The sequence below is a fragment of the Lissotriton vulgaris genome, chromosome 10 (assembly GCF_964263255.1).
Source record: "Lissotriton vulgaris chromosome 10, aLisVul1.2, whole genome shotgun sequence".
In the NCBI taxonomy this organism is placed as follows: Eukaryota; Metazoa; Chordata; class Amphibia; order Caudata; family Salamandridae; genus Lissotriton; species Lissotriton vulgaris.
The window spans coordinates 842,368,388-842,384,173 of record NC_141698.1 but is presented as its reverse complement, the minus strand read 5'-3'; the positions used below and the strand labels follow the sequence as shown (position 1 = coordinate 842,384,173).

At 43.1% G+C, this 15,786-nt stretch overlaps 1 protein-coding gene across 1 annotated transcript in view; it reads right to left on the bottom strand.

The window, feature by feature from the left end:
* Positions 1-15,786, bottom strand: part of LOC147688873 (macrophage mannose receptor 1-like) — a 731,375-nt gene that overhangs the window by 305,296 nt on the left and 410,293 nt on the right. Inside the window, exons 17-18 of the mRNA XM_086941773.1 lie at positions 12,340-12,503; positions 3,151-3,218 (exon numbers count right to left, since the gene is read on the bottom strand). Of these exons, the coding sequence (XP_086797899.1) occupies positions 3,151-3,218; positions 12,340-12,503 (232 nt within the window). The remainder of the gene's footprint in view (positions 1-3,150; positions 3,219-12,339; positions 12,504-15,786) is intronic.

The following is a 15,786-nucleotide window of genomic DNA, read 5'->3' as shown; positions in this document are numbered from 1 at the left end:
CCCTAGATAGTGAAAATGTATTTATCCACAAGGCATCATAGTTAGGGTTCCTAAGAGTTTTGCCCATCAAATGAATACATTTATTGTTTAATTGTAAATCGTTCTCTATTTGATTAGGATGTAACACTGGTACATTTTTTAGCACAATCACTAGGGTCGTAGCTTCTGGAGGTAATAGCAGAACCCTGTAATTCTGCCTTTCACCCATATGAGGAAGATTTATATTCCAAGATTTAGTTGTTGCTTGATCTGAGTTAGATGTAAAGCCACAACATTTGGCATTTCACAGGCATGTCTACAGTTGTTTACTGTCTTGATCGAAGTGGGTTCTGTTACAGTATGATTTCCTGGGTCCGCCCACTGCTCCACTGTCGTCCCCTCTACTGAGAGCGTCTTGATTTGACCCAGCACAATTAGTCCCTTCATAACTTTCAGATTTATGTGACAACTACAGTACCAACTCTATGCTCCTAAGTAGAGAGGGTATGTGGTTGATTATTGCCCTAAGCACAACTTCAACAGCCTTAATATGAATGTGAATATTGATGGAGTTTCCTTCTGGCATACTTGGTTTGATACTGGAAGCAAAACTGCTCCTATATCTGGTTCAGATTTTTAAGAAAGAACATTATTTGCGGACTTAGAGGGTGACTTGGTACCAATGGGGGCTTTCTTTGAACAAATATTAGCATGTCCCAGGTTACTTTTTTCTTTTTGGATGGGATCATTCCTACTGGATAATATATTATCAGGTATAATTCATAAGCCACTGGTGAAGATACAGGGATTACTTGCCTCCCTTCCCTCTATATGAGTTTGCTCCCTTCTGCATGATTAGTACTGGATCGTAAGTCTTAATCTTTCTCCACAGCCTTAAATAAGGCACTCTTGGTGACCCCCAATCTCCGAGTCGGTTGCACTCATGGCATTAGTTAGAAAACTACTTATTGAGGCTGCCAGCAGGCGATTCGAAGGAGCCACAAATAAGACAGCTGACTTTCTCTTACCCATGATTCCCAAATGCAGTCAGGTATGGCAATGCATATTACAAATCCGAGATGGGTGGCCCAGCCCAGCTTCGTTCGGCCACAGATGAGTGCAGGCGGGACCTCTCTTGCTCTGTTCTTGGCCTGGGCACGTGCCTGGGGGCATTGCACGCACTCCCCATGCTGTGGGAACTGCAGTCACCTTTATCCGCCCATGCGGCGCACCAGTAAGTTCCCTCGCCTCCTGCTGGTCTGCATCTCTGGGGGTACCTTGTGACTAGAAGTCCAAAACCAGGCAAGAAGGGAATGCTGCTCAAGAATCCCATGCTGTGGTGGTTGTGTCCTCCATTATGCTCTGACGTGGCGCTCCAGTAAGTTCCCCTGTCTCCTGCCAGTCTGCGTCACTGCGGGCAGGTTTCTGTTGTGCTTCCAGAGAGAAAGCAGAAGTAATCCTAGTTGTTCCTTGTTGACCATACATGTCTTGTTTTCCTCCACTGAGACAGTTGGCTGTTGCAAAGGAATAGATTCAGTGGATATTCCCCCAGATTCTCATCACCCAAGGAATAAGCTTCTGTTTCAGGCTTTTGTAGAGAAGCTTTGTTAGCCTTTTTGGAAGCTGAACGGAGGGTTGTACAGACAACAATTAAGCCTTTCTGCAGGGTTAGCAGTATCCAGTCAGGAATCTTGCAGGAATTTTGTCTCTGAAGTCTTAAATCACCACCAGCTGTTATTTTCCTTCTGGTATCAAGTTCATTCTTTGAACCCTTGTAGGTGTGACCCTAGATAGGTTTTACAATTCCTTTAGTAGGGTTTTGATCTGGCTTTAGCAGTCTTCAGCTGTAGGGTACAATTTGGCAGCCATTGCAGCAGTCGGAGCACCAAGGGTAGGCCTGTCAATACTTGTGAAGTGGAAGCATGTCATTCAAATTATTGTTCTCTTTAGGCAACTTTCGTGAAGGCTTTTGCCCCCCCTTATTGGGATTTACTTTGAGGGTCAGATTTACAAGCCCCTTGAACCTCCGGTGCATCACGTTGCATGAAGCACCGGCTGTGCAACTTGCTGCGTGATATTTTACAAGCACACATAAAACCACCCTGCGTGGCTTTACTTGTGCTTGTAAATATCGCCCCTTTTCATGCAACACTTTGCGTGTTGGGGGTAACATGGGTTTTGTTGTCAGTGTTCCCACGGAACACCCATGTCCACTGATGCATTTCCAGATTTACGATCAATCGTAAATCTGGAAATGCGTCAGAATGCTACACCACCCTATGGATGGGGTAGAAAAGTGCAACGAGGAGAAATGTTTTAATTTCTCCTCGTTTTTTCCTCTTTCAATGGTGCTGCGTTAGTTTCTTGTAAATCTGCAATTAGTTCTTAAGGCTTTATAATCCCTACCTTTGGAAACAATGTAAAAAGTAGATTTTAAGATTCTAATTTTGAAGACTCTTTTTGGTGACCTTTACCTCGGTTTGCTGGGATGGTGATTGACTGTCTTGTCAATCGGTGCTCATTATTTGCCATTTTTCTCAGAGAGATTGTTATTGCCTTTATTTTCGAGTGTTTGGCCTACAGTGGTGTCTTATTTACATCTAGTACAGAAGATAACCCTTCCTTCCTTTTTTTCCGCATCCTCAAGAATAAAGACCTTGGGAACTTTGCAACTATTAAATGTATATTGATCAGTTCAAATGTTTCTGTCTCGTTCAGTGAGTCACAGAAACTCAGATAGTCATTTTGTAAATGTTCGCATCTTCAAATAAGCATGAAAGGCTTCCCTGTCAACTTCAACTAAATGAGTGAGATCTGTGATTTCTTCTGCTTATGCTCCTCAGATCTGTTTAAATGCGTTCTACTATATGCTAAGGGGCATTTCTTTTAGGATATCTGTTGTGTTACTAAATGATTAAATCCTTCTAAATTTGCCTCTCATTACTATCTTTCATCTCGCCCTTAACTCGTCCACTGCCACCTCCTCTTTACTACCCATCATGCTGAGATTGTCTACAATTGACAAAGGATGCCTAACAAATCACAAATACCTAAATAGATCAAAACATGCTGATTTGAAAAAAACTCTGACCATGCACATTATTTAAACAGTTCAGTCTTGAAAAAAATTGCTTTAATTGCCTCAGAACAAGAAACTTGTAATGTACTTACTTAAACCTTTTATCCAGTCCCAAAAGTAAACCGATAAAATAAGAATCCTTGTTCTTTTTCCTCATGACCTACGGCACAAATAACATTTTGCAACAAAAGAATTTTAATGAATTCGTAGGTTAAAGGTCACTCTGCATTTTCACTCCATGCAATAATACATACATTTTAACTGAGCTTGTAACTTAACACTCAGTCTAGATTTAGAAACTGTTAACGTTTTGACTTGTATACCTCTCCTTTAGAAGCTAATTGATCAATTGTAATTGAACATTAGTGGGAGGGGGAAGTGTCCCTCAAAGATCAGATCCTTAAAACTAAAATACATTTCTTACTGACGGATTTCTTGGTACTAGTAGACGGATGCCCTGATTGTGGCTTTGCGGTGTTTAAATCTCAATACAAATATAATACACTACAAATATAAGTTGGTGTTGGAGAACCTGTGCAAATTTTTTAGAGAAATCTCATGTCAATGAAACACAATTATGTAGAATGTTGTTTGCAGGTATCTATTAGGGAAAACCTTAAAAAACCTCAAGTTACTGGCAGGACATTGGTGGCTGGTTAAAGCAGGACCTGTTGGCTGCAGTTTAACCATCCAACTAAGATGTAATCTGCTCAAAGCAGTTTCCTGTAAAAATGTCACAAATTCACATCAGGTGAAATTGTGCAAGATGTTTCAAATTTTGCTTACTAAATTAATATTTGGTCTATGTTAGAAATTCCGATTCCTGCTTAGAGTCTCATCTCAATCAACCTGCTGAAAAGGAGTAAATCGATTATTGGTCATGATAATAAATGGTCTGCCCTTGGGCGATGGAGGTATGGGGGGTCCATGGGGCACACCAACACTGGGCATATAAAAGTATCCAAGAGGAACTGCCTTACTGTTTCCCTTTGCTGTTTCAAAACAAGTCAAACTATATAAAGTAAGAAGCCAGCCTACTGTTGGTCCGTAATGTTGAAGGTGCTGTAGCCCTTAGCTAAACAACAGTCTCAATCCTAGTCTGGGTAAGTGTCAGGCAAAACTAAATTAACTTTTGCTCCCCCTTTGATAGTTTGGCACCGACCAAGTCAGGCTAAATTTAGAGGCAGTGTGTAAAATATTTGTGCACCACTTCAAACAGTAAAACAGTGAAAATATCACAAAGCAGGTACCTACCAAGGTAAGAAAAATAGAACTTAATTTAATAAACAAAACAAGAACAAAACAATAAAAACCCAATAAGTAGGAGTTGAGTCATGATTATTTAAAGAATTAACTGTAAAATAGCACTTGGAAGCAATAAGCGATGCTGTGAAATATCTGGTCGCTCCGGAGCGGGACAGTCAAAAGTTGATGCCGACCACGATGGAGCACGGGCTGGAGCAAGGGACCCAGTGAGTCCCGCTGAACAAAAGTACCTTGACCACTTGCATGCGGGGCTCATTACCCCGCTGTGCTGGGGTGAGGGGAGACACGCACAGCGCCCCGGTGCTCATGATGTCAGCTCGTCATGAGCCGTGGTGGTCGTGGTCATGAGCACACGAGCACTGTGGCTCTTGACGAGCTGAGCTCGTCATTAGTGTCCAAGGGGTTAATCCTGGTTGCGTCGATGAAGATATGGGGTGCAGCCAAGCGATGACTTGGTGCCAATTCCACAGCAAAGTAAATGTGTTGATTTTCTCGAAGCAACAGCGGCAATGCATCAATTCTGAAGGTGATATGCCGGTTCCGAGATGCTACGTTTCAGAAGGTGAAGTGCCAGATTTCTCCTCGTTGAAGAGGAGACGCTGCAATTTTCTCCACGCAGCAGTGATGCTTCAGTTCTGAATCTTCAGTTCCAAGGGCAATGCAGTGGTTCAGAAGGGATTGCATCTGTGCTGTTCCTGTAACAGTGATGATGTGTTGATTATGTTCTCAGAGCAGAAAATGTGTCGTTTCTGCTGGAGCAAACACCTTAGGCCCACTTCCAAGGGTCCAGGACTGGGGTGGCACTACTTGAAATGGAAGACCCACTGATTGCAGAGTTCAGGTGTGGGAGCAGGTTGGTTGGAAGGGCGTTTATATCCCTGAGACTTCAGCTCAGGATGCCAGTCAGCTAGCCCATGAAAGGGTGACTTATATGTATAACAAGCATTGGTAATGCATCGGTTTTGCCTATTTAATGAATAAAGAGGTTTTTTTATGAATCTTCGTCCGGCAGAAGATAAGAGCCCCTGACAGAAAACACTGGAGTGTAGAGGTCGTGGTGTAGCAGCCAGAGATGCTGACTCGAGAGCTGGAGCTCCTGGTTCGAGTCTCGGCGGCGCCGCGCAACATCCTGTGATTCAATGCAAATCACTTAATCTCTCCAAGTGATAAATTGTTATATAAATATGCTGCAAGAGTAAAAGGCAAAACTTTATGAAAAATTGTTCCACCAAAGAGGATGTTAACAGTATTTCGGCTGCGGGAAACGGATAAGAGAAGCAGACGACGAACAACCATTGGCAAATGCAGGACAATATGCTACAGCCAATAAAAATGGAGGAAAAGTAAGTGGCAAGCACAGGAACTATGAGAAGTCAGGAAAGAGAGCAGGTGAATGTAAGTCCCTTTAAAAATAATAATTTATCAAGGTGAAACCTAAAAAGGGAAGGTTTGGGACTAGCAAAAGGATGGTTTGCCAAAGCGATATGGCAATATAAACTTCACATACAAGCTCGCAAAGGCAGGCCTGAGGCATGGTTAAAGGGCTACTTAAGTGGGTGGAACATTCAATCCTTCAGGCCCAATAGTAGCATTTAGTGTACAGACTGTGGGTACAAGGGCTACCGCTTTTCTAGAGACTTACAATTAAAATAAATATGCCAATTGGGGATGAACAAATATGAGAAAGTTTCGGGGGAGAGCACAATCACTTTAGCACAGTCCTAACCATGAAGGAAGGCAGGCAAAAAGTTGGGTGAAAGACCACCCTAAGGCTGTCGGTGCTAACAGTCCAGAACTAAATATTAGTTGATATTAGCTATAAACAAAATTCCTGAAAAACACAATTATTGGAATAAGCCCAAGGACCTCATGCAAAGAGGATAATCGAGAAAATATATAATTACCAAAAAATGAGAAGAACACTTTACAAATGTTGGCAATCATATAGTGGCTGCATTTTAGTAGTATGTTTTATGTAGTCCTACATGAGTTTGTGAATAGATCTTATATGGTGCAACTTCCTTTAAGTAAAACTGCAAAGAAGGCTGCAAAATCCTTTCTAGTTGTACTAACTGTATATACAAATTGCCCAAGGATGTCCATATTATACCAATATGTGTGCCCCATTTAAGTGTCACACTTTCAGTGTCTCCCTATGCCAGTTGCAGTGTTCCCCTATGAAAGTACCAGTAATCCCCTATCCTTTGGTCACTGTCTTTCTTTTCCAGTGTCAATGTTTGTTTTAGCCAGTGTCAGAGTTTGTATCTCAACAGACCAGTCTAAGGGTCTTACTATAATGTCGGTCGGAGTTTCCCGGTCCCGACCGCCTAATTACGATGCGAATGCACATCATGTGATTACATTCCCACAGTTCCCTATGGGAGCATGTGTTATGGCTGTAAACCTTCCGTAACACAAGCTCCCATAGGGAAATGGGAGGTTGTGTTTATCCCTGCTACGTGTGGCAGGCACCACATGGTGCCTGCCACATGGTGCAGGGATCAACAAGGGGGCACCATAGGTGCCCCCTCGGTCCCCAACCAGAGGCCGCAAAAAGAAGAGGGTCATGCTAGGGGCCCCCAAACATGCTTTCCAACAGGCTTCCCATTTCGGAAACCCAGGCATTGAAAGCCTGCCGGGAAACCGTGCATCGTAATCCGGATGGCGGAAACGCTGTCCATTTGGATTATGCGGTACAAAAGGGGGTGGTGATGGACCCCCTTTTGTACCGCTTTTGGCCACCATAAGTGTGGCAGGGTATGCTCAGACATGAGTCCCTTGCTCACTTTGCCACTGGATTCAAGCAAGCCGGGCTGAAGACGGCTGGAATGCCAGAAACCGGTCCTCGGTAGCTTGTTTCCGGTCCAGGGAAGACATGGCTTGGCAGTTCGGGCTGGACTGTTCCCATGAGGCACACGGGTCAGACTGATTTGCATATAGCCATGTCTGAACTGGGGTGGCAGAGTGGGCTAAAGAACGGTGATGGATTAAACCCAGATCTTTTGACTGGGTGTAAGTGTTTGATTGATTCAGATGCTCCGTCCATCACCACCCCCTTTTGTACCGCTTTTGGCCACCATAAGTGTGGCAGGGTATGCTCAGACGTGAGTCCCTTGCTCACTTTGCCATTGGATTCAAGCAAGCCGGGCTGAAGACGGCTGGAATGCCAGAAACCGGTCCTCTGTAGCTTGTTTCCAGTCCAGGGAAGACATGGCTTGGCAGTTCGGGCTGGACTGTTCCCATGAGGCACAGGGTCAGACTGATTTGCATATAGCCATGTCTGAACTGGGGTGGCAGAGTGGGCTAAAGAACGGTGATGTATTAAACCCAGATCTTTTGACTGGGTGTGAGTGTTTGATTGGTTCAGATGCTCCGTCCATCACCACTCCCTTTTGTACCGCATTTGGATTATGGGCAAGTTTCTGACTGGCCCACAGGATCCGTGAGCCCATTGGAAGCCAGCCAGAATGACCGGCTGGTTTCAATTCTGACCGGTTTTATTATAACCAGGTGGTCTGAATTGAAACTGATGATCTCGGTCATAAAGCCTCCGACCTAAGGTCAGAGGCTTTACTACCGATATCACAATGGGCCCCTTAGTGTTTGTGTCTGTACCTCACTAATGAAGATTGAATTCCCCAGTGTAATTTTTTCCTGCCCCAGTGCCAATGTAACTATGCCTATACCTCTGTCTCTGTCCAGGTTGAATTTCTCCCGGTAACTATGATAATATACCTCTGTCTCAGAGCTTAATCCACCTGGTCTAGTGTCAATTTTGAATCTCACCTGCCAATTCATGATTGAATGCTTGAGTAGCCCTGCCTCAGGATCAGTGTTTCCATGAACCAATGTCACTGCCTGAGTCCGCTCTTCCACAAGGTCATTATTGGTATCATGTGTCAGTGTCAATACCAGTGTCATAGTGTGAGTCCACCTTCCTCGATGGCAGTGTATCCACGTTTTGGGGTTCCATCACCCTACCCTAGATTTTGTCTCTCACAATTCTGTTTTAAGGAAGATGTCTGAATCTTCAGATCCCATTATCAACATTCAGAACTCTCTGTCTCAGTGACAGTGTTGTATTTTTCCAGTGCTAACATCGAGTGCCCTTTACTTAGTGGCAATGTCTGCCTTTCCCAGTGTCAGTGTTTTGGTGTATTTCCAACAAATGCCCTGAATACAAGTATAGATGGTATTTATCGCAGATGATAAATAACAATACCACAGGGTAGGTTATTTATTAAGTGCAATAAATACCTCCTATCACATGTTTTTGGGGACTAACATGCAGATTTTGGTGTCTAATGCATCAAAACCCACATGATAAAGTAAATATCAATGGCTTTCCCCCATTACATTTTGGCATGTTTGACCTGCTGAAATTTAACAAAGGGTGAGTTATTAAATGTATCCAGAATGAACCGCCCAACCCGTAATCCAGCCCAGTGTCAAGGTTTGAGTCTAACTTTCTGTCGTCCAATGTGTTTGTTTCTTGTTTCACTCTTTGTGTCTTCCTGTCAAAGATTATTTCAATACTTCTACCTTCTCCTTCTATCTCAATGCTAATGTTTATGTTTAGTTTAGTTCTGCATCATTGTAGCTCCTCAAGTTTATGAGGTGCATAAATGAGGACATGCAAGGTCTTATATGTTGATGTCAGAGTACTTACAGGCAAAACCAAGCAAGATTATCTAGAGCTCAGAATTCATGACGGAAGCTAGCAAGTCAGTAGTTCTTGTGAGGGTTCGACCCTTACACCATCAGCCAGAGTTAATCCTTTAATGGCTATTATCCCCTTTTCCTGTCATTTTATTGAAGAAAAACTTTGAGCGGGCACGTGTATGTACTTTCTCCAAAGCATGAGGTTATTAGCCCTTCTCCCAGCAGAGGAGATGCAGGTATTGAATTACAGTCTGAATGAAAAACATATTAAATAGTACATCCATTATAATTCAAAACTAAGAGAGCTCTCCTAAATATAGATGAGAATGGTTTTCATTTATGCTTTGAAACTGAAGACAACGGCTACCACTATAAAAATGAAGTTTAGAGTTCTAATCAGTTTGTTGTAATAGGAAACTACACCACACTGATTTATAAGCTGAACATTTAAGTTATGATGTAGTAAGTCACAGAATATCATATTCTGCTTCTTATTCTTCATAACTGAACCTTTTTGTAACTGGGCAGTCCCTGTGCTCATTTGTCTGTTACATCACACCATGCTTATTTTTATTTTTTTCTGTGTGGTATTTTATACAACGCGAACTAGACCGGAAGGTATCAGAGCACTTTACATGAGCACCAGTTGCGTTACAGACAGACACATTAATTTTTGTTAGGCACGGGGAGATTGAGTGGTTTGTCCGGATCACTGAATGTTGAGCGTCCCAGCCGAGACTCCGAGGTCGACCGCCCTAGCTTTTAGCCCACATTCTCACCACACTATTATTATAGTTTTACTATTATAATATTCTATGCACCTTCAGGCCCAGCCTAGTGATCTGTCCTCATGTCTAGCACCAGCAGAAACTTATAGAGATTCTCATAGGTAGATATTGACTGGACTGAAGATGCCCTTGGCCATATAATTATTAAAGTGTTGCATTGCGCTTGAGTCGCACAAAGCAGAGCAAAGGCAACGTAACATTAAAGTCAGATTTACCAGGCCATGCAAGGTCACCTTGCTTGGCTCTGTGGTGCTTAGTAAACCTGGAGTAATACAAGGCCTTGGGTGTCTCTGCCCAGGGAGGTGTCCCATGGGTGGAGCCTGGGTGTTCTAAAACATCCACCCCTGGACTTTGGCACATTCCCAGTTTTACCATGAGTGGTAGACCTGGGAATGCCTGAAAATGGTACACCTTTCCAGGGAAGGTGTAACAAGGAAAAATATCTTTATTACTCCTCATTTTTACTCTTCCTGCAGCACACATAGAATGAGGAAAAGCCTCAGAGGATTATTTTGTGCTGGAAAGTGTCCCTTCCTGCACAAACACTTTCCTGCACCATGAGGACTTTCGAAAAACTTGTGAACGCAATGTAAATACTAAGTTTTTGTTTTATTTTTTTACTATTATCAGTTACTTGTTTAAATATAAATATTAGGTTTTAAATAGAAGACTAAACTCAATGATCCAAATTCTATTTAAGTTGAGATGATAATGGAAATGTGTTGTATTTGTCCTTATTCATTGATTACATTTTAATTATGCTTAAGACCGATAAGGACATTTTGTTAAGGTTTTAATTAACTGAACAATAAAATAAATAATAATACTTTCCTGCACCATGACGCTAGGGTGCCTGCATGGGTGCTAGGCAGATAGAAGTGCAAAAGGGCAAGGCGAGGGCAGAAATGTGCCATATAATGTTAAATATGGCATATACCTGTTCTTTCTATTTCAAAACCGTGCAGCAAGGTGTCTTGCTGTGTGGCGTCACGTGAAAGTTTGATCAATCTTCCCCCCAGTTCTTTCTGTAGTTATGTTTATTGTGGCAGTTAGTGCTTTCTATCAGAATAGCACTTCATCTGGGCCTTGGAGCTGGTGCATGCTATGGTAGATTTTGGTCCTGCAGTTGGATGTATTGCTTTTGCCTCGATATCCAGGTGCCTGCGTGATGACATTTAGGTAGGCTGGCATTATTTACACGGATTGTGGCTCTATCCATGACAGATTGTGAACGTTTTGGAATACTGTGTACCAGTATATGTTTTAATAGTGCTGGACTATTTAACTCCTGCTTTCTACTTTGCACTTCCTTTTCTAGCCTGTTTGTCTCATTAGGATAGTGATTACTCCAGTACTGCCTGGAGGAAATGGGCATCACAGACAGGGCCTCTGAAACTACTGTCCCTCTTCCTCAAGGATACATCCCAAAGAGTGATGGTGAACCAATTCCAATCGGATGCATTCTCTATTCCAATGCGTGGTGCCACAGAGCTTATCCTTGAGCCCTGTGCTTTATAACCTCTATGTCTCCCCAATTGTTAGGATCATCCGCTCCTATGGACTATAAGCTGTCTCCTATGCCAATGACCATTGTGTCAATCCCTAAAGACACGGAAACGATCATAGCTAGCTTCAACTATTGTATTACAGCTGTAGCAGGGTGAATTGAAATAAATCAGAAGCTTAATGGGCAGAAGACTGCAGTGTTGTTCTTTGGAACCTCAGCCTCCATTTGGAACAACACTCTAGGCACCAGCTCAGCTCCTGCAGAGAAAGCCAAGAATTTAGGGGTGATCCTTGACAGGGAGCTCTCACTGGACTGGCAGGCTAACCGTACCACCTCAACATGTTTTTGACTGATCAAAATGCTGAAGAAAATCTTTTCTTTTATCACCCTCTCAGCATGAAAACAAGTGGCCCTGGTGTTGGATATATCAAGAATTGACTATTGCACTTTATTTGTAAACTAATAACAACACCCAAGTCAAGATGTCCAAGGCTTACCTTGGACATCACTAAACAGCATCCAGCATCCAAGGGATTATTTAATCTGCATTGACTCCCAATAAAAAGGTGGACCATGTTCAAGGCCCTCTGCATAGTACACAATGCCCTTTATCAGGCTAGGCCGGATGGAATTAAGGTAATGTTTCAATGGTACATCCTAGGAAAGAATCTTCACTCAGCCCACCTCCGCCTGGTTACAGTGCCTAGAGTCCAGAAGAAGAGATGGGGAGGCAGACCTTTCTCAGTCGCGGCTGTGGAACTTGCTTCCTAACAACCTAACTTGTATCAATCTGCTGTTTCCGTGTAGAAAAGTCTTAAAGACTTGGCTGTTCACCTTGTAGGTGTATCTCTCAGTAAATTTTAACGCTGTTATTCTGCTGCTTGGTTAAATCGGACTACTGAGACTATAGGGCCTTGACACCCATGGGCATTTGATGTACTCTAAAAATCTTGGTTATGTAAAACCTAGATTTACCAAGCTCCATCTAAAATGGAAGAATTGTGCGATGTTCTTAACAAAATGATAATTAACAGTCACAGTATTAAATTAACACTTACGTATCGCCACAAAAACTTTCTTTCAGTTTCACCATTGATAACTACAAGATCACCAAAATTCTTCTTGCAAAACTCGCGAGCCTTTTCCATTGGCATATCTTCAGCACTGAAATAGTATTGAGAGTCTTTAAATTGAATCCACCCATCGTCCCGGACCACAAAATCTGTAAGAGAAAGATATATAATCATATACTCCCATAGCCATCCCAGAATGCAGTAAAAAGAGCGTTTACATTGAAACTGAAAAGCATTCCGCAATTTGCCTGAAATAATGACTGACATGTTACTGAGTTTCAAAGAATGAAAAGGGTTGTCAACCTTTCTTGAACTTACACATACGTTTCTGTCAATGCCACTACCAGCGAAATTGACACCTCACCTAGATTACTGGCATGAAATATTTTTTATCATCAGGGCACACTGGTAAACTGATATGGAGTTCTTTCCATGGTCAAATAACAACTATCGCTGGGTTTTCAGCATATGGAAACATTTTGCACTACAATATCAACTACATTTAAATGATTTTTTACGTAATGTATTAGGTTTTCCTGTGGGCTACAATCAAGTACAGACAGCAAAAGATTAATAAACACATCTCCTTAGGAAGCAACTAATATGGCCATATAATTTTTAAAAAACATACTTCATTGCTAAAAGTCCTTATTTCGTATTTTTATATTATTTCTCCCCAACCTATTTTTTTTATTATGTATTGGTTCCAAGTCTGCGGCACTTGAATAATAAGGTTTATCTTTTTACATGAAGTCTATTATACATTTAAAATGTATCACTTTCTAGGAAGGGGCAAGATGGCGGCCGAGTGCTCGGTCGTGTGAGCTGATCTACCTTACCTGGATGAATCACCTCCTCTGAAGCTTTTTCAAGCGGGCCCCTCATCGTCGAATTTGGGCAAGCCGAGCTGTCCGTGCTTTAATGCTCCAATGCTAAGACTCTTGTTGTGCTCCCCGAGCTCCCCGAGCGCCATATTTGACAGCTCGTACAGAATCTGGCGTGTTCCTGCTTTATATTTACCAGTTTCTCCTAGCAGTGCGGATTTCCCCTGTATTCATCGTCCCTGGAGGTGTCACCGCGGCAGCATGGCTCCGAAAATCACAGCCAAGACTGCGGCCGCGAGGGCTCGATCTGCCGCTAATACTACGGCTGCTCGAATGAATAGCCCGGCGGAATTGGATGCTGTCAAAGCCTAGCAAGGGGGAGACGGCATTGGAAAAGGTGCTTCGAACAGCAATCGGGCTGCCTCTACGGCGACGATCAGCAAAACTAAGCAGACTGTACCTACGCTTTTCAATAACGCGACCGCCAAAATTAAAATATCGGCCGGTATCGGGGGAAGTAAGGAAGTACATTTGAGCCCTCCACAAACTTTCAACGGATTAAAGGCAGCAGGAGACGGTGGTATCCTTCCCATGAATGGGGGTTGCGCAGTTGTCTACAACAGAGCAAGCTCACACTGCGCAACAGGGGCTCATTACAAAATGCCCAGTGATGGCTACCCTGGAGAACAAAGGTATAATGAGAGCCTCACAGCCTGTGCCCAGTCTCCCAGTGAGTGGGATTATGGGAACTGTAGTTCTGCCAATAGAGAATATTCCAATCCCGGTGCACTCGCATTCTTCTCCAGCTGGTGCTATCGATAGGGGTGAATCTTCTAGGGACCCTGAGGGGGGGATACATTTTTCTCCCTGTCAGAACATATTGGGTCTTCTATGGATGAGGAGGACGACCTGGACAGGGAATGGACTGACGATGGTAGTGACGCCAGAGATTGGTGGTTAAATGAAGTCCTTTGCAATGAGGTTTCATCCTGTAGCCCTCGCATAGTACTAAAAGCAAATAATTTAAAAGCTCAGGATGCATTAAACAAGGCCTCTGCGGTATCTGGTTCATTATCTTGGGATAGCCCGTCCTCTGCGCAAATCGGCTTAGGGGAGAGTGCTTCAACTAAGGGCCAGAATACACCATTTAACCAGGATGAGCTGCCACCAGGAGAGATACCACTTGCTGTTATCTACCAGACTATCATGGCACATCGTGAGGAGTCTCATCAAGAGAATGCTCGTACTCAGGGGGCCTGTCGCAGAGTCCAAAACTCTATCCGCAGAGTGGCCAAAACCTGCACGGACATAGCTGCCAGAATCAGAGGGGCCGAGGAGAGGATCTCTAAATTAGAGGATGCCCTAGCAACGCAGAAGTTCGCAACAGATATGATTGGCGCACAAAAAGATGACATCTTATGGAAGTTGACTGACTTAGAAAATAGGGCTAGGAGGAACAATCTTGGGATTCTAGGGATCCCTGAAAGTCGTGAAGGGGGAGATGTCAGGCAATTTGTTGTTGAACTTTTTACTGAGGCATTCTCTGATGTAAAGCAATGGGATTGGCAGCTCGAGGTGCAACGAGCACATCGATTCTCTTTTAAGCAGAGACAGAAATTAGGATCATCAGGGGATAAACCACAAGCAATTTTGATATGTCTCAATAACTTTTTGGTGAGAGAGAAGATTTATGACTTAGCAATACCTGATAGAAAAAGAGAGAGGAAAGATTGGGAGTTTTTTTTTTGGCCACATTTTTGTCCAGCAACGGATGAGGGGAGGTGGCAGCTCCGCCAGCTGATATCCCCATTTCAGTTAAAGGGGGCCCAAGCCTTTTTACTTTTCGCCTCTAAATTAAAAAGGATCTACCAGGATCAGACTAGATTCTTTCTCTCTGAAATTCAGGCCAGGGACTTTTTGGGCACTACATAACTAAGAAGGCTGCAGGGCTAGTTTTTGCTTTGCTAAACGCTTCTATGTATTTTCAATTATTATCCCTAGGGGGTCCAAGGAGTAGAGCTGTGGTCAGTAGATTGCAGGGGGGGAACCCCTATCTTATTATTTTTTTTTTCTTGGTTCTTAGTTATCTTATGAAAGCAATTGTCTCTATCTTTTAGGTATACCTATGAGGGCGTTAGGGGATCCAGGTGAGAACGGGCCACCGGCACATCCCATCACAAGGACCTAGGTCCTGTTGCCAGCTAAGTGGGTTGTAGGGGGTGGGTGGGTGAGGATGGGGGGTTGCTTAAGGGGAAGGGGTGGGTCATGGGGGGAGGGGGGTGGAGGGCCTATGCCTATTTTGGTTTTGCATAACTGTGTTTGTCGTGGCTTGAAATTTGATCAATGTTGCTATAAATCAATTCACATGTTTAAAAATTCGGAAAATGCTAAGTCAGGCTTAAACTTTTTATTTGGTGTTAATGGGGCAGGGTAAACTTATTTTAAGTTCATGGAACAGTTGTGGACTTAGTGATCCTAAAAAACGAGCATTATTTTCTAAAATTGTTCATGCTATGCAATTAGAGTGTTATGTATACAGGAGACTCATATACCGTGGGGGAGACGTGGCTGCTTGAAGTTGCAGGGATATGACCTAATTGCCTGCTCT